This window comes from Enhydra lutris, unplaced genomic scaffold (genome assembly GCF_002288905.1).
Source record: "Enhydra lutris kenyoni isolate GAN:26980312 unplaced genomic scaffold, ASM228890v2 scaffoldscaffold16, whole genome shotgun sequence".
NCBI lineage: Eukaryota > Metazoa > Chordata > Mammalia > Carnivora > Mustelidae > Enhydra > Enhydra lutris.
Genome location: NW_019154100.1, coordinates 20,761,781 through 20,789,633, shown reverse-complemented (window position 1 = coordinate 20,789,633; position 27,853 = coordinate 20,761,781). Strand labels below are relative to the sequence as shown.

General features: G+C 37.9%; 1 protein-coding gene across 1 annotated transcript in view; it reads left to right on the top strand.

Moving 5' to 3' along the window:
• LOC111147178 (transmembrane protein 196) overlaps positions 1-27,503 on the top strand; it is a 48,156-nt gene extending 20,653 nt beyond the window's left edge. Inside the window, exons 2-4 of the mRNA XM_022503067.1 lie at positions 19,099-19,155; positions 23,274-23,528; positions 27,444-27,503. Of these exons, the coding sequence (XP_022358775.1) occupies positions 19,099-19,155; positions 23,274-23,528; positions 27,444-27,503 (372 nt within the window). The remainder of the gene's footprint in view (positions 1-19,098; positions 19,156-23,273; positions 23,529-27,443) is intronic.
• The last annotated feature ends 350 nt before the right edge of the window (positions 27,504-27,853 follow it).

The window sequence follows — 27,853 nt, the reverse complement described above, 5'->3', positions numbered from 1 at the left end:
TCATGGTGACCAACATCCTGTGTTATTCTCTGGTCTCTTGGAACAGGGACCCCTTTAGATGTGACATTTTGCTTTGAAATACCACGTTCAGCGGCAAACATTATTGGGAACACTTAGAAGACTTTCTCTACATCAAATAGAAATTAATACATCTGATAATTACTTTCTAAAAGATACTCCACTAGTAAGCCTTAAAGTCTTGTTAATTGCTGCTCATCATATCACTGCTGGAAATTAGAGAAAATAATAGTGCATACATCAGTGGGTACATACTGATTTGATATGGAACAACCTACCTCCATGAGGGAGGGAACAAAAGCAAAAAACACAGTTTTTGGCCCATGGCAAGATTCTGTGAATGAGAAAAAGACAAAACAAAACAAAGAATGAATATCTAAAATATTTTTTTATAATTCCTGTCAGGAATTCAGATACTGGTCTGTACTTATCAGAAACTAAAAAAAAAATATATATATATATATATATATATATATATACACACACATATATATATAATATTAATAATTTATTAATAACTTCACGTATTTGTGGTTTATTGGGTAGAGAAATTATACCAAGTGTATCATAAACATCATAAACATTATCTCATTAATCCTTTTAATAGCGCTGCAAGGTAAGTTTTAAGATACTTGTAGTAGTGTGCCTATTTTACAGATGGGGAAGTTGAGATTCAGAGAGTTTAAGTAGATGCTAGAAGTCCCACTAATTTGTGTGGCATAGCCAAATTTAAAGCCCATGTTTTCCTTACTCCAAAGTCTGTACTCCTAACCATTGTGCTATATATATAAAGATATGCAGTATCTTTTAAGCTCTGCCCATAAAGAACAGTACTGATTCTAAATCCCAGACCCTAGTCGACAGCACCCACCAACTAACCTATCCCCAGATTGAGAAATGTCCTGGGGCCTACATATGACTCCTCTAATGCTCCAGAGTACCCCGCAAATTCAATATGAAAAGCCATCACAAATGCCTTTTTCCTACTTGTAATCTCATTCTGCCAGCTGATGCATAACCATCACACTATCTATCTTGTCAGGGCAAAGGGGTTATTTTCTCTCCCAATATATGTGTTTCCTCTTCATGCTATTTAGCAGAAAAATCATGCCAACCCCCTTCTTCCTACTTCTGCACTAAAACCCAAAATAACCGTAATATCCCTTTTATCTAATCGGATGTTCTTCTTACTGTTTCCCCCTGAAATCAGAGTAAAATCTTAAAATCACGTTACATTTTAACCAGTCCCTTCAGCTTGTTCCAGCCACTGTAGTTACTCCTCACAGACACCTTCGGGAACAAAACACTATTCATGGAAACGAGCATTATGAAATTGTAATCTTTAAAACAAATATTTGAAAAGACATAGTACATGATTGTTCCTCCTTCACAGATCCTGAAGCTGTATTTTGGTTACAAATTGTGCAAGCCTCACTTTATTTCTGAGGGAATGATGTCATTTCTTTTGGGTTCTGTAAATTATAGAACTACTCATAAAGGAAAGGAAATGGATAGTGGATGGTATTTGTTTATAGGCTTATAAACGTTGTAGACCCAGTATATTTTAATCTGTGTTGTGCTTTCCGAGAGTACAAAATGGCCGGCAACTGGTATAGAACACCAGAGGGCCAGCGCTTAAAAGTGTCTCCCACTCGACAGCCAATCTCGGTAGGTAAAGGCTGATGAGTGTTGTATCTCGTGAGATGAAGATACCAGCAGGGAGGGCAAATGTTATGGGCCAGAAGAAATAATGATTAGGAACATCAAAGGGCTGGAAATTTGTTAGAAAGAAATCTCCTGGCTAAAAGAAGGTCTGCCAATTTATTGATTTGCTTACCAGGCAATTCCATGGCTGGCATTTTTTTCTTAAAGAGACACAGAGACAGTGGGGTTACTGGGGTGGCTCAAGTCAGTTAAGTGTCCGACTTTTGATTGCAGCTCAGGTCTTGATCTCAGGGTTGTGAGTTTAAGGCCTGCACCGGGCTCCATGCTGGGTATGGAACCTACTTAAAAAAATGAAAAGCAATAGAGAGAGAGTCAACAGAAGGTTTAAGAAAGAATGGTCATGAAGATGGCATGCTTGCCCTAGAGAAAACACAAGGTTAAATGGTGTATTTGTCATACTCTGGGGGCAATGGGTGGGTATCACAGGCATAAAGGCTTCAGGCTTAATGAAAGAAAAAACTTTCTGACAATCAGAATGACTTTAAGTTGAAAAATCCCGCCTCCCTTAGTGAAAGAGATCAATCCTAAACTGAAAAGACTCTTGTCGAGTCAGAATTGCAAATAATATTGATGTTGGACACCTTACGATTCACTGGCATTCTAGTTTCCAAAGCAACAGATGGAGCTTAGCCTCAGTAAGCAGAATTGTTTGTGAAAGTTGTTTTTTTGGAAGAAAGAGGATTAAGGGAGGAGGGGAATCTGGAGGAGCTGTTAAGTAATACAAGGCAAACTCACAAAAAGCCTTGACCTTCACTTTCCCTGAAACCAGGACTCTCCAGGACATTTAGCACTGCTCTGGATTATTATAGAGGATTCTCACATACACATAAAGCAGGAAAATGGTGTTTTTCCCACATGGATACTAATTTTTTGTGTGTAAAACCCACCCAAGTTATAGGATGGATTTTAAATGGATGCCCTTTGGGGATTCTGTGACTTAATTCAGATAAATTATTCACATGGTGGGAACTTAAAAGTCATCAAGGAAAATATTTTGATGAGCTCTTTCCAAAGCATACTTTATGAGGAGGTTCTCTCCCACTTTTAAGAAAGTTGCCTCTGTTGGCTTTTTTCCTGTCTTGTTATGTTCATTAATTCCTAAATGCTAACGCCATAGATCAACATGGCGTCATGTGATCAGAACAAAGTTCTGGAAAGATTAAATGAAACATCCTATTATTTTATAAAACTTTACATTAGAGAACTGGGAAAATATAAAAGAGCTAAAATGACATTAAAATGACCAGTGATCCCACCACTCAGAGAAAGTCACTGTTTACATTGTGATATTATTGCCCTGGCTTTGCATGTATGAAAATAATAATTTTTGCAACGAAGGACAAAATGTGCCTAGTTTTGTAGTCTCCTGTTTTGTTAAAATGGTGTTATAGCATTTCATCATGGCCCAACATATTCTAAAAAGAGAAAAATACCATGATTTCAAGTCCTAAATTTTAGTACCTTAGTTCAGTCTTCTGCTTTCACATAGTTCCATACAACTATTTAAGACTACTATTACCTGCACCTCCCCAAAACAGGTTTGCCTTAGCTCATTTTGGTAGACTACTCTAACTTTCTACCTGACTTTAAAGCTGAACTAAATATATTCTTTATGACCATAAACTCATTTCTTTTTCTTGTCTCTATATTAGAGAGTTAAACATCCTTAGAATTTTAATATTCCCTTTCGATCCTGAAAATTAGAAATCTTTTGTGACTGCTTTCTTCCTTAGAATAATAATACCATTGTCAGAAAGGTAGGATGAGACAGGGAAGAGTGCACACACTTGGGCATCAGAGTGATCAGGATTTGAATTCTGCTTCTGCCATTTCTTAGCTGTATACTCCCGGGTCTCTTTTGTAAGATCACTTAGATTTCTCTGGACCTTCACTTATTCTTCTGTGAAGTGGACTGTACATGTGGATTGAGAAAACATGCTTGAAGTTTCTTGATTATTATAATCCCACGCTAATACTTATTGATTATAAGTTCCCTTCTATTTACGGTTTGATAAGCCGTCCTGTCTCTTCTTTCCAAGCTCTGTCATTATCCAGTTTTGGTCAGCCACTCAGCGAACACCTCTGAAGCTGTAAGGTTGAATGGAGGAAACTGGAAACTTTTCTATTGTCTTTACCTATGACTTTTATTCTAAAGGGAAATCCACAGAACTGAATGATGTCCAAGACAATAATTAATAATAGTAATAATAAATATATTTATTTATTGGAAATAAATGTATTACATGAAAAGGTTAATTAATTGAAAGGAGAAATTTTTTTTAAAGAACTGCTCCCATATAGAAGTAAGACTGCGACTTAAGTTAAATTGAAAAACAGGGCTGTGAATTAATTGGTAGCTACTGCCACCAAGTGGTAGGAGAATACTTCCTTAAAGACTAGGATCCAGTAGCCTTTAGGGGGGAAAGTTCCCTTACCACAATTTAGTAATTTATCTGTGGACCTGCACTTCCTTCATCTGTTCCCATTGCATCACTACCCTAACAAAGAGTTGGGGCAAAATTGTTATTAGAAAATCCTAAATTAGTTTAGCCACTAGAGTTAGAAAGGCCAGTGTTTACCAAATGCCAGCGGTATGGTATGAAAAATTTGTCTGAGGATCAATTTTCTCAACTGAATATGTGACTTAAATTAGGTGATGTGTTTAAAATGTTTAGCCCAGGGACGCCTGGGTGGCTCAGTTGGTTGGGCAGCTGCCTTCGGCTCAGGTCATGATCCCGGCGTCCTGGGATCGAGTCCCACATCGGGCTCCTTGCTCTGCAGGGAGCCTGCTTCTCCCTCTGCCTCTGCCTGCCATTCTGTCTGCCTGTGCTCGCTCTCTCTCCCTCTCTCTCTGACAAATAAATAAATAAAATCTTAAAAAAAAATAAAATAAAATAAAATAAAATAAAATGTTTAGCCCAGAGCCTGATATCTAGCAAGTGCTCAACAAATGTTATCTCTTATCTTTTTGATAATGGCCATCCTAATGAGCATGAGGTAATATCTCATTATGGTTTTAATTTGCATTTCCTTAATGACTATTGATGATGAGCATCTTTTCACGTACATGTTGTCCTTATAGAAATGTCGATTCAGGTCCTTTGCCTGTTTTTTAATTTTTTTTTTAACTTTTTAATATATTGAATTGTATGTGCTTTTTAATATATTTTGGATATATATTTAGATATTCTGGATATTAATCCCTTATCAGATATATGATTGCAAATATTTTTTTTTCCCATTCTGTAGGTTGTCTTTTCACTTTGTTGACAGTTTCTTTTGCTGTGCAGATGCCTTTTTAGTTTGATCTAGTCCCACGTGTTTGTTTTTTATTTTGTTGTAGGTGCTTTAAGTGTCGTACTCAAAAAATCATTATCAAGATCCATGTTAAACAGCTTTCTTCCTATACTTTATTCTAGGAGTTTCATGGTTTTAGGTTTTACATTGAAGTCTTTAATGCATTTTGAGTTAATTTTTGTGAGTGGTGTAAGATAATTTCATTCTTTTACATGTGAATATCCAATCATCTCAGCACCATTTATTTCTCTGTTGAACATCTTGGTTCCCCTGTCAAATATTAGTTGAGCGTATATGCTTCAGCTTATTTCTGGGCTCATGAGTCTATTCTATTGTTCTGTTTTTCTGTTTTAATGCCAGTACCATACTGTTTTGATGACTATCACTTTATAGTACACGCAGAATTCAGGAAGTGTGATGCCTCCTGCTTTGTCCTTTTTATCTAAGGATTTGTTTGGCTATTTGGAGTCTTTTTAGGTATCAGTTATAATGTCTCTTTTTTTTCATTTATAATTTGTTTATTGGGTCCTTTCTCTTTTTTCCTTGATTAGTCTAAGTAAGGGTTTATCTATTTTGTTTATCTTTTCAAAGAACCAATTCTTAGTTTGGTTCATCTTTTCTATTGCTTTTCCATTCTCTCCTATATTTGTTTCTGCTCTGATCTCTATTATATCCTTTCTTCTGCTGACTTTGGGCTACACATCTGGTACTAGCTTTGCTCTGGGGGCGTTCAGCTCTGCCTTCCTGCTCTCTGCTCGAGTGCCACTGGGCCGTACAGCTTCAGGACTTGTTGCCAGCCGTTCTGGTCAGATGGGCCCAGAAAACTCTCCCCACAGCAGGGAAGGCTGTGAGTCAGCTCTCTGCCTGGGCATGGGCAAATCAGGCTCTAGGGCCCGCAGAACTCCTCACTGGGTATCTGAATCGGGCATATCTGCACCCTGTTGAGTTCCCTGGTTAGTTTGTGTGTGCCTCTGACCTGGTTCTACAGGTGGACAGAGATGCTGGTTGGGGTTCCCTTGGGCAATACCAGCTCAGGTACAAACTCAGTCTACTGAGATCCATGTGCTGGGGGTTGCAAACCTCTCCCCTGCTTCTCTATCACAGTCACATTCCTGATGGTTAAATCCCATAGATTCCCCTTTAATCCTCATGGTATGAGGTCAGAGTAGGGGCTCCCACAAAATGACCCACAGTGCCGGTAGGGTTGGTTATCCCTCCTGGGTTCTCTTTTTTCTCGCTGGACGAACCAGAGACTCATGCAAGACTTTGCTGCACGGTGACGCGTGGTCTGGGGGAGGGGCAATGTGGTCAATATGTCGTTGCCTTTCTTACCCTACAAATACAGTCTGTCTTGGTCTCTGTGGGGCCGTGGGGTGCTTCAGTCTCACCCCCGTGTTCCACGGTTCTTTCAGTGGGGTCTTCTTGAATAGCTGTTACTTCTCATGAGGGGGAACGAAGTCAGGAACAATCTATATCACCATCTTGATCACGTCACCCTAAGTTCTAAATCTAGATCTGGCTGTAGTTCCTTCCTGCTGAGGTTCTAGGCAAAGTATTAAAGTCCCCCAACTCCCACAGCACTATAAAGAATATAAATTAACCAATGTTTTGGCAAGTGGCCTAAACTATAAAATCTGTCTGTGGATGCCAGTTATAATTTTATACACTAGGAACCATAAAGAGTCATCTATTATCAACCTTAAATAAAAAGAAAGGTAAAAATAGCACAGCTGTTTCTGCACTTACAGTAAATTGTTACCTGGCTTTCTATATTCGGTAGTGGCAATTAACCATACCTGTATACATTGTCCTGGCTAATTTATGGTCACAACAGCAAACAGCCCAAGACGCTGAGGAGCCTGAAATGTCTTCTGTTGCTTCAGAGATAGACTGCAGTGCCACTTCTGGTCACCACACTCCACTTCTTTGAAAATGGATCTTGTAGCCATGTGGTAAATCTCAATCAGAATGTCAGTGTATTTCATAGAATCCTACTTCAATCTCTTGTCAGAGCTGGACTCTGCACCCTAAGAGGAGGCCATTCAGTCACTCTCCAAACATTCCCAGAAGGACCTCACTCCTGTTCTGAGGAAGCCCAGGCTACATTGTGGACAGGTCTGTTCATGAGAAAAATGCTCCTGGTAATGAGTGGAAATTTCCCTCTGTCTAACTCCTAGCCCTTATTCTTGATTACAACATTTAAATCCAGAAACTATAGGCAACACTTTAAACCAACACCATTTCCCAGATACTCCAATGAACAGAATTTTTGATAATCCTGTTCCAACCTGTGAATATGCATGTCCTGCAGGACCAAATGTACCTATTCTTTATGATGTATCTTTCCTCAATCAGGTAATCTCATAGATAGGCATTTTTATGGTCTTGGTACTTTAAAATGAATAAAAATAAAGGTCCTCAGAGTTATTTCATGAAATCTGGATAGAAATCAGAATGAAGGGCACCTGGGTGGCTCAGTGGGTAAAGCCTCTGCCTTTGGCTCAGGTCATGATCTCAGGGTCCTGGAATCGAGCCCCGCATCGGGCTCTCTGCTCAGCGGGGAGCCTGCTTCCTCCTCTCTCTCTGCCTACCTCGCTGCCTACTTGTGATCTCTCTCTGTCAAATAAATAAATAAAATCTTAAAAAAAAAAAAGAAATCAGAATGAAATGCAAAAAAAAAAAACAAATCACCATTTTTATCAAATTAACTCATAGAATCCTCAAAAGAATAATTTTAATTGGGTGGAGTTGAACCCGAAAGTGGCCCCTGACACTTTGTCTCCAGAAGTTTGGTATCCTCTTGGACTCATCGGTCCTGGGTCCTTCAGATGGGACGTGGGATGGCCCGGGGCCTTCAGAGCTGACAAGCTATGCATCAGGAAGGGGACCACTGCTGTGCGTCGTACAATTCCTTCCCTAATATTGCTCTTGTACCCTCTTTGATTTTTTTATCAAGTTCTTTTGAAAATATCAGCTTATTTTAGTTATGGTAAGGTGATAGACAGGGACTTAACTGACTTTAAGTTTTATCCACAGCTGAGGCCAAGAATGATAGTGACTGTGAGGAAAAAGAGAACACAAATTCCAGACGAAGTTTAAAACTAAGGTGATGGTCATTCTTTTTTTTAAATTTTTTAATTTTTTTATTAGTATATAATATATTGTTCGCCCCAAAGGGTACAGGTCTGTGAATCATCAGGTTTACACACTTCACAGCACGGTGATAGTCATTCTTGTATAGCCGTTCTTCCCACCAGAGAGATTTCTCTCATAAGCTTTTCATTAGGAACGTTTTATGATTTGTCTATTAAAAAACATATTTTTTGACAAGGTGTTTCTAATTTACTTAGAGCTAACATGAAATGGGGTATAATGCACAATAAGTAATAATTTGGGAACCCCCATGTTCTGCTCTCATTGAACTTCTGCCACTGACTTACTGTATGATTTTTTTGGCTTCTTAATTCCTCTCCCCACAAAGTGGAAATAGTAGAGTGGTTGTTTTAGCCTTCCCAGAAATACTGGGAGAGAGAACCCAAATAGTAAGTGTTGTGAACTTCTGAAAAAGTAAACTTTGGAAATTTGAGAATTTATCCCAACAGAATACTTGAGAAAGTATTTCCATGTGGGGTCCTTTAACAGGAATCAAACTAAAAGAACTGGAAGATGAGGGTAAAGGTCCATCTGCTAAGATATCTTGTAAACTTTATTCCAGTAAGGCAAATAATCTTTGTGCTGAAGGATCTTGCTGGAGAGTGCAGCATTTAATATTTTCTCCAGAGCCCATTACCCAAGTCTGTTTTTTAATGCTCCAAAATTATTTCTTTTTTTCTACTTTATTATTTTTTCCTATAATCTTTGTGGGTTTTTCGGTAAAAGCACACCTTAACTCTAGGAAATAGAAAATCTGTCAGGCTTAATCTTTTTGCCCCTTTAAGAGCCAGTACCTAATGTCTGGCTCTCTGACGTAACATTTTCTTATTCACTGTAGTATCACCTTTTAATACTATGAAGACTGTCCATGCAACTTTACTGGGATAATACAGTTGCTGAATAATAAAGAAATGAATCAGTGGGAGGTTGGAAGAAGGGTTCAAAATTATTTTATGATGGTCCTCTTTATCCAGAGAAAGCTGAAAGCCATCACATCAATAACATAAATCACTGAGGCTCAGAAACCACCATTCAGAACTGTTCTGAAGCAATTCAGAAACTCAGCATGTTCCCTGGATCCTTTATTAACTTAAGTTTATAAATCTTCTGCACCATTATTGTACTTCAATTAAATGATTCCTTCCAAAATTTGGTCCTCAAAAGCCTCACTCTCCAGAGTCGCTTCCCAGAATCTGTTAGTGTTAACAGCCTAATTTGTGTTCTTAAGAGATATTATTTTAGATCTTTAAAGGCAATGAGGAATTTTTAATCAGCTCTCAGTTTTATAAATTTTCCACTGACCTCTTTTGAGGATTGATTTACAAGTTTCCCTATTTACCTTGCTTGAAGGCTCTCTGGCAGATTGAATGAGGTTACAGGAAAGATGTCATGCATGTTTGCCAGTATTTAAAATCAGTTTGAAGTTAACTAAATAGGGAAGTGGAGAGAAAGGACACTTGTACCGCTAGTAAATTTCAGGTGTGTTAAAAATAGTGCTCTGCAACTGTGATTACCCATGGAGTTTGGAAACATACTAGCTTACTCTTTCCAACCTAATGGTTTTCACAGTCCAATTATGTATGCTGACAGTCTCTGGCATAAATACATTCAGGAAGAAAACTATTATTTCTTACCTGATCCAAAATATTCGTTATGAGAACTGTAGCAGACATAGAAACTTGGCTAAGTCATATAAACTATAATGCTGAACCACAGAGTGGGAGTAAAATTCTTCTCTGTGTTAACTTTTGCAAGACTCTAATCACCTGTTCCAGACTCTCTTAAAAGAGAGAGGGAGACAGACAACAATAAAGAGAAAAAGTTGGGCAAGAAAACTTCCCTTTGTTAATGTCCTTTAAAGAAACAGTTCTCTTCCTTAGAGGCTCTCTGTGGAGCACGGAGAGCTCCACTTTTGTTTCAGTCTAGGTATTCTGATCACCAGAAGTGATTTATCATCGGGAAAATGGGGTAGGGGAGGAGAAAAAAGCATAAAGACCTTAAAAGCCACTATTCTTTGATGGGGGAAGTGAACCTGTCAAAGAGAAGCCACATAAAACTTGCCATGCAAGTGCGTAAAATGTCTACAGTAGGATCCAGAGAAGACAACATCAGTTTCCTTCCCTACCCTCCTAATCATGGTTGATAGAAATATGAATGAGCAAAACACCCTTACTTCTCCTGGGTTGCTTCTGATAACTGTCTTTGCCCCTGGGAATGAAGAGACAAATACTCTCCATTAAATCCTTCAGGAAAGAGAAGAACCTTCCTTCATCATATAAGCCTAGGGAGTCTCTGGAGTCTGGTATTAGACATCCATCTGTCGCTGCCCCCTTCAGGCCTTCTATTCCCATGGTGGGTCCCACATGTGGCCAGCTCCGGGTGGCGCCAGCTCACCTAAGCCAAACGGGAGAAATAAATCAGTCCTGCGATTCTATACCTAAGGTTCTCCTGCTCTAAGGAGCAACACAGTTACTGCGGAACTTATCCAAGATGCAGATTCTGGGACCCCACCCCACCAAAATTTGATTCAGTGGGGGCCCATGACTGTGCATTTATAACAGATATCCCCATGTCATTCTGATAAAAATGGTTCACAGAGGCAATTACTTGAAAAAGTCTTGTCAAGGCTTCGTAACTGAGGTCACATAATCTGAATTGGGTCTAATCATGAAGGCAGCCAAAAGTGTTTACTCGGATTATCTGGTTGTTGAGGGAAATCTTGGTACTTGGAACTGGATAAATATTCAGATGGAATTACTGTATGAGACATCTGCCCTCAACTGGGAAGAGATCCCTTCACTTTGAGATCTTACAAAAGATTTCAAGGAGGATTCATGTGGTCTGGATTGTTATACTTGTGACATAAGCTCTAAAGTTTGATGAAGTTGTTTTTAGGGACCCTACTCTGCCTACCATAGCATTCTCTTTTTCCTCAGAGGGAACATGTATAGATGGTAGTTACCTGCCTTTAGTTATGGTCCATCCAGGAACAGGCCATGGCTTATAATTATAAAATGAGGAACTCTTCTTTTTCCTTTAGAATCTCTGCTTTCAGGCAGAAAGGCTTGCCAGTCATAGTATCCAAGGGCTTGAAAGAACCCCAGAGTAACAGACCAATTGATCTCACGTTTCAACAAATTTTATTCTGATGTTTTTAATGTCCTGAAGCTTTTGGTGATACCTGTTGACTGTTTTTTACATTATTTGATCTTGACTAAATGACAGGTATCTGATTTCTTCCAGGAGCAAGTTTCTGAATGTGACTGGGATAGTATGTGCATCAAGGGACAGTGCCTGTATAAAGGACATTTAAAGGGGAGATTGAATTATAATCAGTCAGAGCTGTTTATAGAACAGACTATGTGATAGTAAGTAACAGCATTCAGTTGAGAGTGTTGAGACACTGCCCAATTTCTAGTTACACCAAGGGGAAATACCTATGCTTTGTCTATTGAGAGAAAATAAATCAACAGCTGGGATATATAATCATAGGGCCCTTTCCCAAGCCATTTTCTGTCTCACATAATTAAGAATACAAACTAATATAATGTTATATGTCAATTATACATCAATAAAGATTTTTAAAAGATTACAACCTTTTTTAGTTTGGGAAGTTACTCACATTTTAAAAAGATCTTCTGGCAGTTATCATTCAGTGTCAAGGTAATATTTTTTTCAGCAATTTTTTTTTTAATAGAAAGTTCTACTCATGCTAACATCTCAAGGACATCTGAGGTTTGGGAAGGAAACTTTTGAAACCCACAAAACTAGGATTGTGACATTTAAAAGGTCAAAACCATCCAAATTATTTTCAAATGCCACCATTGAGAAGAGAATTAACCTAATCTGACCAATCATGAGTGTTTCAAGAAAACAAAAAAGTTAATGGGATTTGATTAAATGAAAAGAATAATTGCACCCAGTTTTGTATCTGTAATTGGCTAAATCTGATTAGTTCCTGCCCCTCCCCAGGCATCCTGTGATACATTCATCCACCCATCTACCAATTCATTCATTCAGTTTAAAATTCCATCTTGTTATCTAGAAACTTCTTTTCAACAGCATAGCTGTGGCAAAGTTGGATATAAAAATAGATGATCTCTCACCCTAACAGTACCAGTAATGGCAAATGAAATAACACATTCAATTGCACTTTTATGTAGCATGAGGTTCAAAACTGTTTCTTTGCTCCATAATTTCTTTTCTTCACTCGCTCGCCCATCGTGAAAGAAAATTCCCTTTTTCAATACATTTTTTTCCCTAGAGAACTGAGAGACAATCAAAATGCTTTGCAACATAAATACTGTATTTCAGCCACTACTATGACTGTGTTGAACTGAAAAAAACTTTCCAAGTAAAAATGAAATGTGGTGGTCATGGAAGCTACATCTACTTTATGCAGTGGCTTATGATTCATTATATTTAACTGATAATAAAACTATTCATCCTGATAAGGACAGCCAGAAAATCACTATCACATCAGCAACAATATCAGGGAAAATATGAACTACATTAGCACAGTAGCATTTTGTGTGCTAAGCTACAAAATAATTCTTTAAGAGACTCCAGTTATCATACTTGAACAGGTGATTGAAGTAGAATAAAAATATACAAGAACGGGGACGCCTGGGTGGCTCAGTTGGTTAAGCAGCTGCCTTCGGCTCAGGTCATGATCCCAGCCTCCTGGGATCGAGTCCCACATCGGGCTCCTTGCTCGTCAGGGAGCCTGCTTCTCCCTCTGCCTCTGCCTGCCATTCTGTCTGCCTGTGCTCGCTCTCTCTCCCTCTCTCTCTCTGACAAATAAATAAATAAAATCTTTAAAATATATATATACAAGAACGGGTGGTAGCAAAGCGAATCATCAAACTTTCAATCCATGTACACGGAGAGATACACAGTTTAACCAGAAATAGATTCCTTTCCAATCAGTCTCCCAAAATTTAATATTTGTTTTCTTGATCATTTTTCTCTGTCTTTTAAAGAAACCATTAATTTTGACAAAATTATATAAATCATTAAAGCTTATCAAAGTATTTTTTTAAAAGATTTTATTTATTTTATTTGACAGACAGATCACAGGCAGATAGGCAGGCAGAGGTGGGGATGGGGGAAGCAAACTCCCCACTGAGCAGAGAGCCTGATGCGGGGCTTGATCCCAGGACCTTGAGATCATGACCTGAGCCGAAGGCAGAGGCTTTAACCCACTGAGCCACCCAGTTGTCCCAAAGCTTATCAAAGTATTAAGTTCAATTTGTGGTTCAGCTCATTATGTTGAGGGGGGCAAGTAGCATTGTTTCTACTTTCTAGTATGTGTATCTTGTGTAATGGGCAGTGAATTTCAGTGAAGATTGTTTCATCTGAGATGGTTCAATGTGATGTGCCAAAAATTTTAATAGCTCTCTTAAAACAAGATTGGCCCACTATCTTTCATAATCCCTTCACCTAACACTTCCTTGTTCTTCTGGTCCCTGTTTTTATCTGCTTCCATTACAACCACGGTTTCAACATTTTCCATTATATAATTTAAAATTGAGAAATTCTACAAAATCCCTTTTTTTACTCGTAGTCTTTTCCCAGAATAAACTTTTCTTGGACAGAAAGAAATACTCCATAAAGTATTCATTAACGAGCATCTAGGTCAGAGAGAAATGAAACAGAAAGGCAGACAGAGACAGAAAGGCAGAATGAAAGAAGAGGTTTTCATTCATTTGTTCATTTTAGGGATCTTTTAGCAACTCCCTTTCGTTCTTTAACTAGTGGACTGTTTTTTCCCTTCTATTTTCCCTCTTATGAGGAAAACTGAATGCATTCACATTTAGTCTGATTGCTTACACTACTGAATTACTTATTCCAGCTTATTTTATAGTTTCACTTTATTTCCTTTCACTTTTCTAAACTTCCCTGACATCTGTTGGTTCAGTCCTTACTATCAAATTGTATTTTTCTCTTTATTTTTATTTTCTCAGTCTCTGTATTTTAAGGCACAGATTTAAAGTTGTACTTTCCGTCAATATCTAGAACTAGTTAGCTATTCTAGTTATTATTAGGTATTATAATTATTATGTTATTCTGCTAAATGATAAGACTCTTGGAACTCTCTTTACATCCTCTTTACCCCCACCTCACCCTGTATCAGGCCAGAGTCGCTTGGGATATCCATTCTAAACAGATACTAATTTTTCCAATCAATACTTTTGAATGTAAAAGATTTATCGTTTCGTTTTCTTTTGTGTTTTTCTCCTACATTTCTTTCTTATCTCATGGTTTTCCCTGCTTGTTTTCCTTAGCAACTTCTAGTAATTCTTGTAGAGTGTGTCATGTACAATGTTTTGGAGCCTGTATTAGCCTATTGCTGCTGGAACAAACTGCCACAAACTTAATGGCTTAAAAAACAGAAATTTATTCTCTCACAGTTCTGGGGGCCAGAAATCTAAAATAGGTCTGTGGGGCTAGATTCCTTGTGGAGGCCGCAGGAAGGAATCCATTTCCAGCTCACAGAGGCTGCCTACATCCTGGGCCTCACAGTCCTCCTCCCCCTCACAGCCAGCAGGGTGGACTCTTCACATCTCCTTCCCTGTGTCTTCTTGGAACCTTCGGTCTCTTTCCGCCTTCTTCTCTTCCTCTTAAAGGACCCTTGTGATTATATATTTAGGGCCTACCTGGACAATCCACAAAAATCTCACCTTGAGATTCTTAATCATATCTGCAAAGGCTTTGTTGTTGTTGTATAAGGTAACATTCATGGATTCTGGGGGATTCGGACATACGTCTCTTGGAAGAGCCACAATTCAGCCCACCACAGTGCTTTTGCCCAAATGATCCTGTCTTTTTTTGTAATCTCTTGTGTGAATGAGAATTTGACTGGATGTCAAAAGTTCAAATGTACTTTTTTTTTTTCAGAATCTTGTCTGTATTTTTTCTTCATATATTCTCCTAGGCTGTTAGTGCAGAAGACAGTCATTCTAGTTAGGAACTGATTGTGCTATTACAGTGATTATCTTTGGTGCATTTATCTTTTCTATAATTCCTCTAGTTAGAGTTGCAATCTGTATTTGCATAAATCCTGGAAATGATAAGCTTTGCTACCCCTTTGCCAGGGGCTTAAAGCATTTGCTTCATAACAAAGAAAGCCTAAGGACAGAGCAGAGCTTTGCTCTGCCTACCCCTCCCTCACCCACACCCACTTATGCGACAACCCACATCCCCTTCTCCTGTCTCTGCAACAAAACACACAGCGTGTGTCCAGAATTTCCTTACAGAGCCTTATTCTTCTTTGAATTGCAGGTATTTCATTGCCTTGGACTTCAGCATTCTGATGGGCTCTCAAAGTTACCCTGTCTTTGTTTTTTGGCTTTTTCTTATTGTTTACGTGGGATGACATCTTTGTTCTTTTTCCATCTTAAGCAAAAGCAGAAGGCTCTGTGCATGAAGAGCATCCACTCAAAATACAGAATGCTATTTCCATTACAGCTCCATTTCATCCTACAATGAATCACACCCTTAGTCATCTATTGAATTTAATCTAAGTTAGAATCAGATGAATTCCGCTCAGAGGGCTAACTAGCTTCATTACATAGTTGCACTCCCTGTCATTAGATCATTTCATTTATATAACTTTAGAGTAAAAGCAACGCAAATAACTCTCCCTGGGTTTACATAGCCCATTTTCTCAGAAATACAATTATTTGTCTCATGTAAAAGTGTGTCTCTAATTCAGATATACATGTTTCCAGCTGTCAATTTTATTTTTTTAAACAGATCTCTTTTTCACTTGTTTCATAACGTGGTGTGAGCGCTTTGCACCCTTGATAAAGTTATATTGAGAAAAAAAAAGTATTTTGAAATATAACAAATTCCCTATATAATAAGTTTCACTTAATTGTAGACTGTTTTATGATTGATCTTATAATCATTCTTATTACAACAAAAATTAACAACAGGAAGGGCAAAGAGAGCAATTATAGATGACCAGGTGTTCATTGAACACTTCTGGTTGGATTTGCTAATATGATGTCCTCTACTAGCACTGAAAAATCCTTTTGAAGAGCATTTCATTACATTATTAGAAATAAATTAACTCACTTAAAAAAGCCTTAGATTACTTGGGTGATTTGTGACCTTGATGAGTGACCTTGAGCAAGTCACCAAGACTGTGTGGACCTGTACTTCCCCATGTACAAACTGCAAGGACTAAGTTAAGTCATCTTTTAAGATCCATTCCAGTGTTGGGCGCCTGGATGGCTCAGTGGGTTAAGCCGTTGCCTTCGGCTCAGGTTATGATCTCAGGGTCCTGGGATTGAGTCCCACATCAGGCTCTCTGCTCAGCAGGGAGCCTGCTTCCCTCTCTCTCTCTGCCTGCTTCTCTGTCTACTTGTGATCTCGCTCTGTCAAATAAATAAATAAAACCTTAAAAAAAAAAAAAAGATCCATTCCAGCATTATGATTTGGGGTTACAGACTGCCCGTGAAATTGGAAGATCGTTTACTGCTTTCTTGTGCCGTTTTTATACTTCTCTATAAACTGTGATGGCTAAATTTCAGCTAACATCCCTTAAAGCCTCCTCATAAATTTCATGATTTTATATACTGCCCATTACATGTGTAGATGTTTTCTCAAACTACAAGTTTCCTCCAGGGAATGAGGATTTTGGATACCCTGACAGAAGTAACTATCAGGAAGTATTTATTCTCCAGGCCTGATTGAGAGTAGAAACATACTGTTTGATTCCCCTTGTATTCCACCTCCCCCACACCCTCAAGCCCAGACCTTCCTTCCTTAGTGGACCATAGAAGGAAGTAATTTTATTGCCACTTAGATGTTCTAACCAAGTGGCTGGGAAGGAGAACTGGGCCTAAGCTCCTGAGGACCCCTCGAGCTTGGCTGTGAATAAATAATGGCAATGTTTACAGATTTCAGAAGAGATCCAAGGAATGCAAAACTACATTGCTTTCAAATTACTTCAGGAATGAGTTCTGGGTGAGTGGACTTTCAGGGTGAGTAATGGGTTAGTCAGGCAAGCAAGGACAAGGGCATGCTGATCTGAAGCTTGGAAGCACCAAGGGGTACAAAGTGGAATGGCTTGAGCACAGCCTTAATAGACATGAGACAGGATCAGTAAGGAAGAGTCCTAAGGACTCTTAAGGACAAGTTCATTTGGACCCAAGATACAAAGGTGGGGGGTGACCAGTGGTTACTCAGAGGTAGCTTTTTAAAACTTCTGAAAACTATACGAGTATTCAAGTTTTATAAAGTTCTGAATTTTTATGTTCTCATGGTTTAAGGTATTAAAATTACTTTATTAGATTAATAATATGTTAACCCTTGTTTGTCATAGGCTTTCTAAATATGATCCCAATTTATTTTTTGCTTTTGAGAGGTGTGTTATTTTTTACTATACTTGGTTTTTTTTATACATTTACATATTCAAACTGTTTCATAGCTATTTTGGTGTATTATGTTAGGGAAAGTTTATAAACTGCCCTAATTCCATTGGATCTTGATCTTTTTGCCATTAGTTTGAAAGATCATCTATGTTTTAAGCAATCCTTATATATCCTTGTGCTCTGATCTGTCTTGCTGCATCATTGCCTGCTTTATAATTATTTTGTTCCCTTATATGGAAAGATCCCTGCAAAGGGAAACTTCAGTAACTTATTATTTCTTTTTCCAATTTTGGTGATGTTTCTCACAAGCATTTTATTTATTTTAGATAATTCTTAGAATATTTTTATGTATATATTTATAAAGTCTACCGATGTGTGAAACCCAGTTAAAACCACTTATATTATTAGTTCTGACTTGAGACAGCACAATTTTAAAAGAAGATCAAAAGGAAAAACTTAACTGCACTGCAAGCTTTATTTGCTAGTCTGAAAGCCCTTAGTGAGCTTATTATTTATTGACTGTATTATTATTATTTATATGGTTTGCTTCCAGCCAGATGTATGTATAAATGCACATTCAAATGACTCTGTTTCTAACCGAGTTAAATGATTTACCATTTTCCGATAACCAAAGTATCTAATAGTGTGTCATTGGTAGACTATTTGATGCTTCTTCTTTGCAAAGCAATTATGTCACCAATGTGCTTATTTACAAGAAATGACAGGCCATCAACAGCTTCATCTCCTTGAGTTCTTCCAACGTGTGCACAAGTACCATATTTCTGGTAGAATGAGACATAGTTTGAGAGGTACAAAGAATGTCCCTAAAGGACATCTCCCTTTCTGATGCCTTCTCTTTTTGTTTGTGTGAGATTCACTACCTGTAGTAGAGCCCATTGATTTCTAATTGCTTAGAAATCAATTATGAATGAATATATCACACCACTTTTCTCCCTAAGAAAGTAGAAAGGGATAAGAAGACAATGAAAGAATACTGGGTGCCTGGGTGGCTCAGTGGGTTAAGCCGCTGCCTTCAGCTCAGGTCATGATCTCAGGGTTCTGGGATCAAGTCCCGCAGCGGGCTCTCTGCTCAGCAGGGAGCCTGCTTCCCTCTCTCTCTCTGCCTGTCTCTCTGTCTACTTGTGATCTCTCTCTGTCAAATAAACAAATAAAATCTTTAAAAAAAAAAAAAGACAATGAAAGAAAATAGGAGGAACAAAACTCTAAATCTATTTACTTCATAATTTTGCCTGATATAAAACTGACTCCGGTTTTGCTTAAGTACCAGGATTACCAATATCAACTTGGCAAAGAACAAATTTTCACTAAAGTTAGCTTTTTTATCTCTTACTCTTCTAGAATGAGGTATTTTCCTTTCCAGCTTTTGATGGGAATGTAAAATTTTCATTCTTCCCTGGAGCAAGTGTCATGAGTGAGCTATAAGCTAAAAAAAAAAAAAAAAAAAAAATAGAGGTTTTCTTATCTTTGAATATAGAATAATTTTTGTTCTTTTCCCTTCCAGTTCCTTCTTTGTGGCATATGTGGAATATTGTGCGCCAAAAAAAAATCTGGACTTGTCGTAAGTTTCTGCCTTGTTTGTATTTTGCATTGAAGTATTTGAAATGTAGGAACCCGAAAATGGAAATGATGACAAGCCAACTTTCACGTACTGAATATTACTCATTTAGGATGAAAAGAGGACTGACAAATAAATAGTGGCTTTTTCATTTAAAAAAAAAAAAAAGCCCATCAAGAATATTAGAGACTATGACAAAAGAAAAAGAAAGAAAAGCTTTGAGATACTCTTTAAATGCATGAATATGGAACCCATAATGACTGCTGTGGTTAACAGTCTCCACTTTTCCAGTTTATAGATGCCTAGACACTCAGATACATGAATCTTTCAATAAGCTAAAAAAGACATGGCTTGAGTTCATGGGAAATTTAACTGTTTAAATGTGGAACTGGGCCTACGGATTACTGGCTTTGACTGTGAAGTCAATTTTGCAATGCAGCAAAACAGCTGTGTTGTTATAGTTACAGTTACTTCCCAATGATTTTTTTAATTTAATTTATTACTGTGAATGCAAACATAAGTGTTTTCAGATGTTATACAGTACTATCATGGGTTTCCGGGGTATGGAACTTGCTCCCAGTTAACTCTGATAATGGCTGGAGGAGAACTTCTGTATGCTGAGGTGGGGATTCCCCACTTCCCTCCATGATGTTTTTTTGGAGAGTTCAAAAGAGGGAAAAAGCATTTTTTATTTTTTTGTGTGCGATAGGAAAGATCAGAGACCGTTGTAAGTTAGCAAAATTAATACTACACTTGGACCCTAGAAAGCGGTCTTTGATCCTAAAAGGAGGTTTCCAGGGGGAGGCCAGTTATCTCAGGAGGGCAGGGATGGGAGTATTAGTTATTTTTGTTTAACTACTTTTTCAAATCACATATTGTGTGTGTGTGTGTGTGTGTGTGTGTGTGTGTGTGTGTGAGGATACCTCTTGTGACCAAAAAAAATGAAGCACCTATTGCTTTAGCCATGTGAGATGTAATTTTTAAAAATTACCTAAACAGAAACTTTTAGATAAAAATTTTTGGAGGCTTGTAGTTTGCATCTATGAATGTCCCATCACTTTTTAAACATGACCTTCATTCTCTCCCTACTTTTATTTTACCGGAGTCTTTATGGCTATATAATAACAATTTTTTGGGATTTGGAAGAAAGAAAGAGAGAAAGGGAGAGAGAGAAGGAGAGGAAAGAGAGAAGGAAGGGAAGGAGGGAGGGAGAAAAGGTGGAAGGAAGGAATGAAGAGAGAGGGAGAGAGAGAGGAAGGAAGGAAGGAAGGAAGGAATAAAAGAAAGGGGGAGAGAAAGAGGAAGAGAAAGGAAGCAAAGGGCAAAGACAGAATGAGGAAGGGAGAGGAAAAATAGGGTGAGGCAGAGGAGAAGGAACAGGGGAAGGAAAGGGAGGAGAGATGTCTTCATCTATTTGGGCTGTTATAACAGAGAACTGTAGCTGGGTGGCTTATAAACCACACAAATCTCTTTCTCACGGGGCTGGAGGCTGGACCCGGTTAGTGTAGTTGGGTTCTGGTAAGCTTCTCTTCCAGGTTGCGGATGTTTGACTGTGTCCTCATTTGGCAAAACGGGAAAGAGAACTCTCTAGAATCTCTTTTCTAAATACTGACCTTAATTAGGAGGACTCCACCTTCCTGACCTAATTATCTTGCAAGATTATCTTCCTGACCAAATTATCTTCCCACCTTCAAATACTATAGTATTAGGGATTAGGCTTCAACAGTTGAATTTGGAGGGACACAAATATTCAGTTCATAGGAGAAGGGAAAAGAAGGAATTTTTAAAAAGGCACTAGTGTCTTTTTTCTGTCTTTCTAAATTCTCTTAAGAGTTATAAAAAATTCATTAGAGCTGAACTTTTTATAAACTACCATTCACTTTAACCTCTTTTACTCTTTGATATTCCCATAGATGACATTTAGCTATCAAGTGTTCTCTACCCTTCAATCAAATTGCATGATAATTTCTCCACTCCAAATATCTCTGGAGTTTAAATTCTCTAGTCTGGTGAGATTTGAAAATCATGTGTGGTTATAAATGTAGGTATAGATTTTAACATTTTAATTCCTAGGTGAGAATGTTCTGTTGGCACGTGTTAATGAAATGTCATGACTTTCAAGACTGAATGAGACTAATAGCAGGAGAGATTACATGTTTTCTTATAATAGTCAAATAATTTGTCATTTACTTTCTTAATTAACAGTATTCATTATTTGAAGGCTAGAATGTAACATCTTCCCGTATTTTCTGAGAATGAGCCAACACCAAAGTATTTCCCAAGAAACTGCATACTGTCTGAATATACTTTAAAGATAGTATATTGACTCTATATGAAACTGGGAGCAACAGGTTCCCACTTGGGATGATTCAATTATTTGGTCATTGATACTCAGTATTATATTTAATCCACCATAAAAATATACTCATCCATCATTGGATTTGCAGTCGTGGAGATAGATACTGCGAAACAGACACAATAAGAATGCTGAATTAAGTTAGAGTTACAAGTTGCAAAGTGCTTATAATTCTTTCTGCCCATCATGCTATTTCACTAAGCTATTTCAGATATCTGGGGTCTTACCCTTTTCTGGGAACTGCGTGCCCTTAGTTTAGATGACATGTTATCAGGGAAGCTTTGTCTGAAGCTCCTGGTTGGGCTACGTTCTCCTCCTCCTTATTCCAAGGGCAACCAATTCATCCCTCTTTCTTAATATTTGCCATGCCAGGTTGAAATGTTAGATCTCTCTCACATAAGACCCCAACATACTCAAGGGCAATAACTATGAGTTACTCTTTTTTTAATAATGCCAGCAGCTGCCTCACTCAGGGCCTAAAAGATGCTAGGTGCTCAATAAATGCATTTTAAACTCAGCTCACATCAACAGCAAATAATTCCTGATACTGTAAAATTAAATGCTATATTATGTTACATACCTGTTTGCCCAATGGAATTTTGCCAAAGGAGGAGAGCAGCAAATCCAGGAAGACTTTCCGAAGAAGATAGGACTGCCTTTCTGTCTTCCATCTAGGAGTCCAAGAAAGAAGCGACATCATTTCCAGGAAATGGAAAATGTCATTGAGGTGGGAATGAACAAGCTGTAGGATTGGCAAGACAGAGGACTGGAGTGAAGACCATGTTCTGGAGAAAAATGGAAATAAGTGTGGATAATTAAATTAGTATCACACTATAAAGTATAAGGAGAGCCCATGGGGGAATTTGAACTAAATGCAAATATAAATAAAATCATTAAAGCTTTTGGAATATTCAGTTAAATTTGTGATATTTAGGTAGAATAAAACCCCCAAGGTCTCTTAACAGAGACCCAGATCAAACCAGTAATAGGATCAAAAGCAAAGCCCCATCCTGTGTTTCCCCCAAAACAACCAGAGGGTATTCTTGGAATGTCTATTGTGTATTCTTCAATGTGGTGCCACAGAGTAACAAAAAAATTGTAATATTAAGGGCCAGTTCACAGGGAGTCCCTAAACTATCATTTGGGGAGACAGATACACAATAAAACTCCCAGGAATGAAAAAGAGAAGGAAACAAACTCCCACACCCACATAGCTAGAGAAGTATCACGATCTGAAGTTTGGTGGGACTCATGACAGTTCAATGAGAAGATATTTATATATTTTAGGGGGATTAACATAGTGAAACTGGGTTTAGAGTCAGAAAATCTGGATTCAGTCCCTAAACTTGAGTGTTACCTGCTCACCATTCATGGTCCAAAATGTATATTACGATTTCTCTCAGAGGTTTGCTGGGTGAGATAGTATCTGTACAGGTTCCTAGCATAGTAAGCACATAGTAACTAAATATGATTTAAGTCTGAATCTACCTTGAAGACAAATTTTGCTTACTTCAGGGTTTTCAAAAGATGTATCCTTAGCCTTTATACAGTCAGCTGTCCTGAAACACTGCGGTCTGTGCTCTCTCCACTGAGTCTGCTTGCACAGAAACTTGGTGAAAGGAGAGCGCCTGCCCTCTGAGAAGCACCAAAGCCCCTTCCCTTTACTGTAGCTCAGACATCCTTGAGGTGCAGCAGGACAAGGCACTGTGTTCTGGGTCAGCCTGGCTCCCTCAACCTTGACACTCCCTTTCTTTTTTCTTCCCAGATGATCCTTTTCTCTGCCTGCTGCATCTGTGGACTCATTGGGGGCATCCTGAATGTTCAGTTCCTTCGGGCAGTGACAAAGAAAACCTCTTCCCTCTATCCTCTGCATCTTGCCTCCATGTCCCTTGCGTGCATCGGGATCGGCGGCTGCACCCTCTCTTCCTGGCTAACTTGTCGACTAGCCAGCTACGAACAGAGGAGGATGTTTTCGGAGAGGGAGCACTCGCTGCACCACTCTCATGAAATGGCTGAGAAAGTAAGTTTTGTACCTTTTCTGCTCACCGCTAGCATGTGACGAAGACTGCAGTCAAATCTCGGTCAGTCAACTGGCAGCTTTAGACGAGAATTTGAGGAATTGGATTTTCTACAACTTTGGCCCTATTGGGCTAAGAATAGAAATTTTGTATTATTTTTTTTCTCTGCTATTTTGGGCACACCTATTTTCAACAGTTTCATAGCTCTCTATCTATACCAAAACACAGTTCCTAAAATAGCATTTCATAAAATAGTGAATGCCTTATAAATATGGATTTTTATGTATTATACGGAGGAAAAACACATAAAACTAAATACCCTCTCAACAATGCCAGTTTTAGAAATCTGATGAATTCCCCTTTCTAGCTCACCTCTTGTGCTTGTAAGTAGATGCATCTGATTATGTAAATTAGATTTTGAAGCATAAAAGGACCTTTTAATAAGGCAACAAAAAGCCTTGCCTGCCAGTGCAGATAGTACAGTCCACATAAAGCTTCATTAAATTCTCATCTAAACTTCATGCATATTTGGGTAGCTTTGCCTATATGTTAAATAATATTCTTGCCTAATTGTTTCATAAAACTCATTCAAACAGGAAGTAACATTTACTGCTTGAAGGACAGATGATATAGTGAGCTGTCTGTGTTTTGTTGCATTTTGCACGTATTTCTTAATTCAGTTCCTGTTATTGGATCTACGAAGGAAAAGATAAAACATCTGTAAACTAAACTGGCTAAGATAATATTTCACTTGATATCATGGAAATAAAACCACAGAATAGAAGACAGAGTAAGCAAGAGTTACTACCTCATATTCCTTCGTAATGTGATTCTGAAGAAAAAATATGTATTACATAGTTTTAAGTGTTTCTATTTTGTATGCAATCAATACATTCAAATAAAGAGAGTAGATATTCTTAAATTGCTCCATGAAAAAAGTGATTTGGAACTGATGTACACATGTTCTTAAAAAAAAACTATGGTATAATTAGCGGGACTGATAATTTAAAGAAATGGGTTGTTAAAAATAGATTACCATTAAGTATTTGGATAGTAGCTAATTTGCTCTATTTTTATACTACTGTGATTTAGTTTTTGTGTGTGTGTATGTTTGTACAATATTTATTGTATGATTGTTATATTTATATTAGAGATTGAGGGCTATTGAAATAACCGACTTGCCCAGCTGCCCGGTGGTGCCCCCGACACCAGAGTTACCTACAAGGTACGCTGATTTCTAGGGAGTTACCATGTTGTAATGTCACCGCAGGAAGCGATGCCTCTTTCTAGGAAGCCATGATGTCAGCAGATCAGTCTGGACTGATGCTGCGATGTTTGTTGCTCCTCAAAGTATCACTGTCACGAGAACTACTTTGAGGACCCAACAGAAACCTACATGGCAGAGTCTTGCAGCTTGAAAGTTGGTAGAGTATTTAAACTATTCAGCCTCCTATAAGCATCCAAACACACTCCTGTTTGGATGATTCATGACTCCTTTATTTTCTGCTACATCATGATTCTGACTCAATACCATCATTCACAGACCCGAGTTCTGTTTTTAATAATAGGCGTATCTGATCATGACAAACAGTATCTCCTTCATGCCAAAGTTGCATGAGCAAATGACATAAGTTTGACACTAATACAGTAAAAATGCTGTGTGAGACCTGTCTTTTGACAAAATGATCTGATGTGATACATTTCACATTTATTTCCTATACTTTCGGTTGCTAAAAATAAATGTCATTCTCGCTTTGGTTAAATGATATAATTGGAAATCCAGAAAGTCTCATTGATACTATGGCCCAATGGTGGAGAGTATATCCACTTGCAAATAGTCACATTTGGTCCTGCCCAAATTTAGAACATATTCTTCTTATCAAATTGGACATGCCTATTTGCAAATAAACTAAAATGCTAATGCGTTTAAAACCCAATTTTTGCTCTTTTCTCCTACCCTTGATTTTACAGTGTCCACATTAGTATGAATTTAGTTAGGAAAATGCTTTTCATTTTTAAGCTTTTTGAAAACTGGATTTTTTTTCTTAATGCTGCAATTAAGTATTCTACATTAGATTAGTTTTTATGGTTTCTAAGCTACTGTTCTGAATGCAGATTCATTTAGAGAGAAGAAGCACCTAAGAATTTTACTTTTATTAGTTCATTAGGAAATTGTTTTTGTACTCGTATGCGGAATAGAAAAAGCCATATGAGTAAATTTTGTTAAAGATCATTTTTGAAGAATCGCTTCTATTTAACTTGCCACCCACAGTGAGTTTTTGAATGAAGCCTCAAATCAGGTTTCCTGCTGATGAACTTAATCTCAGCCCAACAACCCCACTGTGTTTCCACGCCTACTTTTACCATCTGCACACCCAGTGAGCCAGTCACTGAACCATCACCAGGCCACAGAAACAGGCTGTTGGCGCCAAAGAACCTTCTTCACTTTCTGTCAGAGTCTTCATCCTAAAAGAGTTTGAGTTTCTCGGCTTTTTTCTTGTATTTTCTTGGCACCTTACCAGGGAGATATAGTGGATAGCCAGCCAGGTATGAGATTACTCCTTAGGACCTGGAAGAGGCCAGGCCCTTTGCCTGGAGAGACAGAGCTTGATGTGATAGTAGGAAACGTCCCCAGTGCCTCTTGTCTCCTTCCTCCCAATTTTCTTGGAAGAAGTTCCACCACATCTTTCAAAACAACAAAGTTTTCAAAAGCAAAGTTCAAAAGCCAGGCCAATTTCTACCTTCCCGTCCCTCACAGATCCTCTCCCCGAGCAACTTTCCAAACCAGCCAAAGCAAGAAGCAAGTATCTTTATTCTATTTCATCTCCTATATTGAATTGTCTAAGAGAAGAGAGTCAAAATAGGGCATGGATACCTTTTCATTTTTCAAATAAATATTGGGAAGAATTTCTAAAGTTTACAAAAGCACACATTTCTAATTCTCCCCCAAATGTCAATCAAATATAAACTGATAGGCTTAAAGTAAATGAACAAGAATTTGGATTTGAATTTTCCTTACTACACTTTTGCAAATAGGCTTGTTCACATGTGGAAAGATTTTTAGATATTTTTGCTTAAATATTCTTTATAATATGGCACACTAGCCATTATAAATGTGAATGGGCTTCACATCTCATTACCTTCTCATATTTAGGGGAGGAGTTTAATGTTCAATGATAAGTATGAATTCAAAACATCTAAATTTTTCTTAAATTAACATTTTCTCAAATTGCAAATGGAACTTAACGTTAGTTCATCCTTTCTAAGTTTTCATTTGCCTTCCATGTAGTTTTCCTTATTAGCGTCCTCGTAATTGATCCCTTAAGAAACATATTAAGAGGTTTTACTATTTGTTTGGTTGGGCTTTTTTTTTTTTTTTTTTTTTTTTACTGTATGAATGATAGTGTCATGAAAACCAATCTTCCCCACTGTGATCCACCGTTGCATATAAGCAATAATCCCCTTGTGGACCTATTTCAGTTCTTTGCAAAAATGCCACACATTTTTCTATAGAATGAGGTAACCCCTAGGCTATGTGGGCACTTCGCTGACACTCTCAGCAGAGAAGCCAATGCAAGGGGTAAGTGTAGGCATTTAACCATCTTCTTTCTAGGTGAGGTCTTTCCAAAATAAAGTTGAGAAAGAAAAGAAGAGACTCAGGGCACTGGGGACAGACTGAAGTGTTTTTGTGCATAGAAGACTTTGGTCTAACAGACTATCATTTCAGCATTTTCATGTGCTCCAAGATGCCATGAAATTTCATTTCTCAAATGCAACAACAGTATCAATCCTTGCCCTTCCCCAAAACGCAGGAAGTTTTTCAGTGGCTTGAAATTTCTGTTTTGCAAACCCATTAGCCAAATCAGTATCTTACTCTGAAAGTAAATTTTAACTAATTCATCTTATTTTCCTAACAGGAAATGACAGACAACATGAGCAATGGAGGACCACAACTGATATTTAACGGAAGAGTATAATCAATGTTTTAAAGAACTGAACATTTTTTAGGATTTTCATGAGGAAAGGAAATACCAAAGGAGTAGGGGATAAAATTAAAGCAGTTCTTATATTTGCTGTTTTCTCTCATGGGCACCCAGTATAATCATTCTCCCTCAGTTTGCCTCACTTACTTCTTCAGCTTTTTTTTTTTTTTTTCTTTTTGGGTGAGAACCTTCCAGAAATGTTCTGGTGCAGTAATTTGAACAGACATTCCAGACTGTTCTAAAGACTTTTCAGGAAAAGAAAAAAAAAGGAATAAACAGAAAGAAAAATTCATATTCTACAAAAACACTATTTGACTAGCATGAGTATTAAATTTGTAATGACA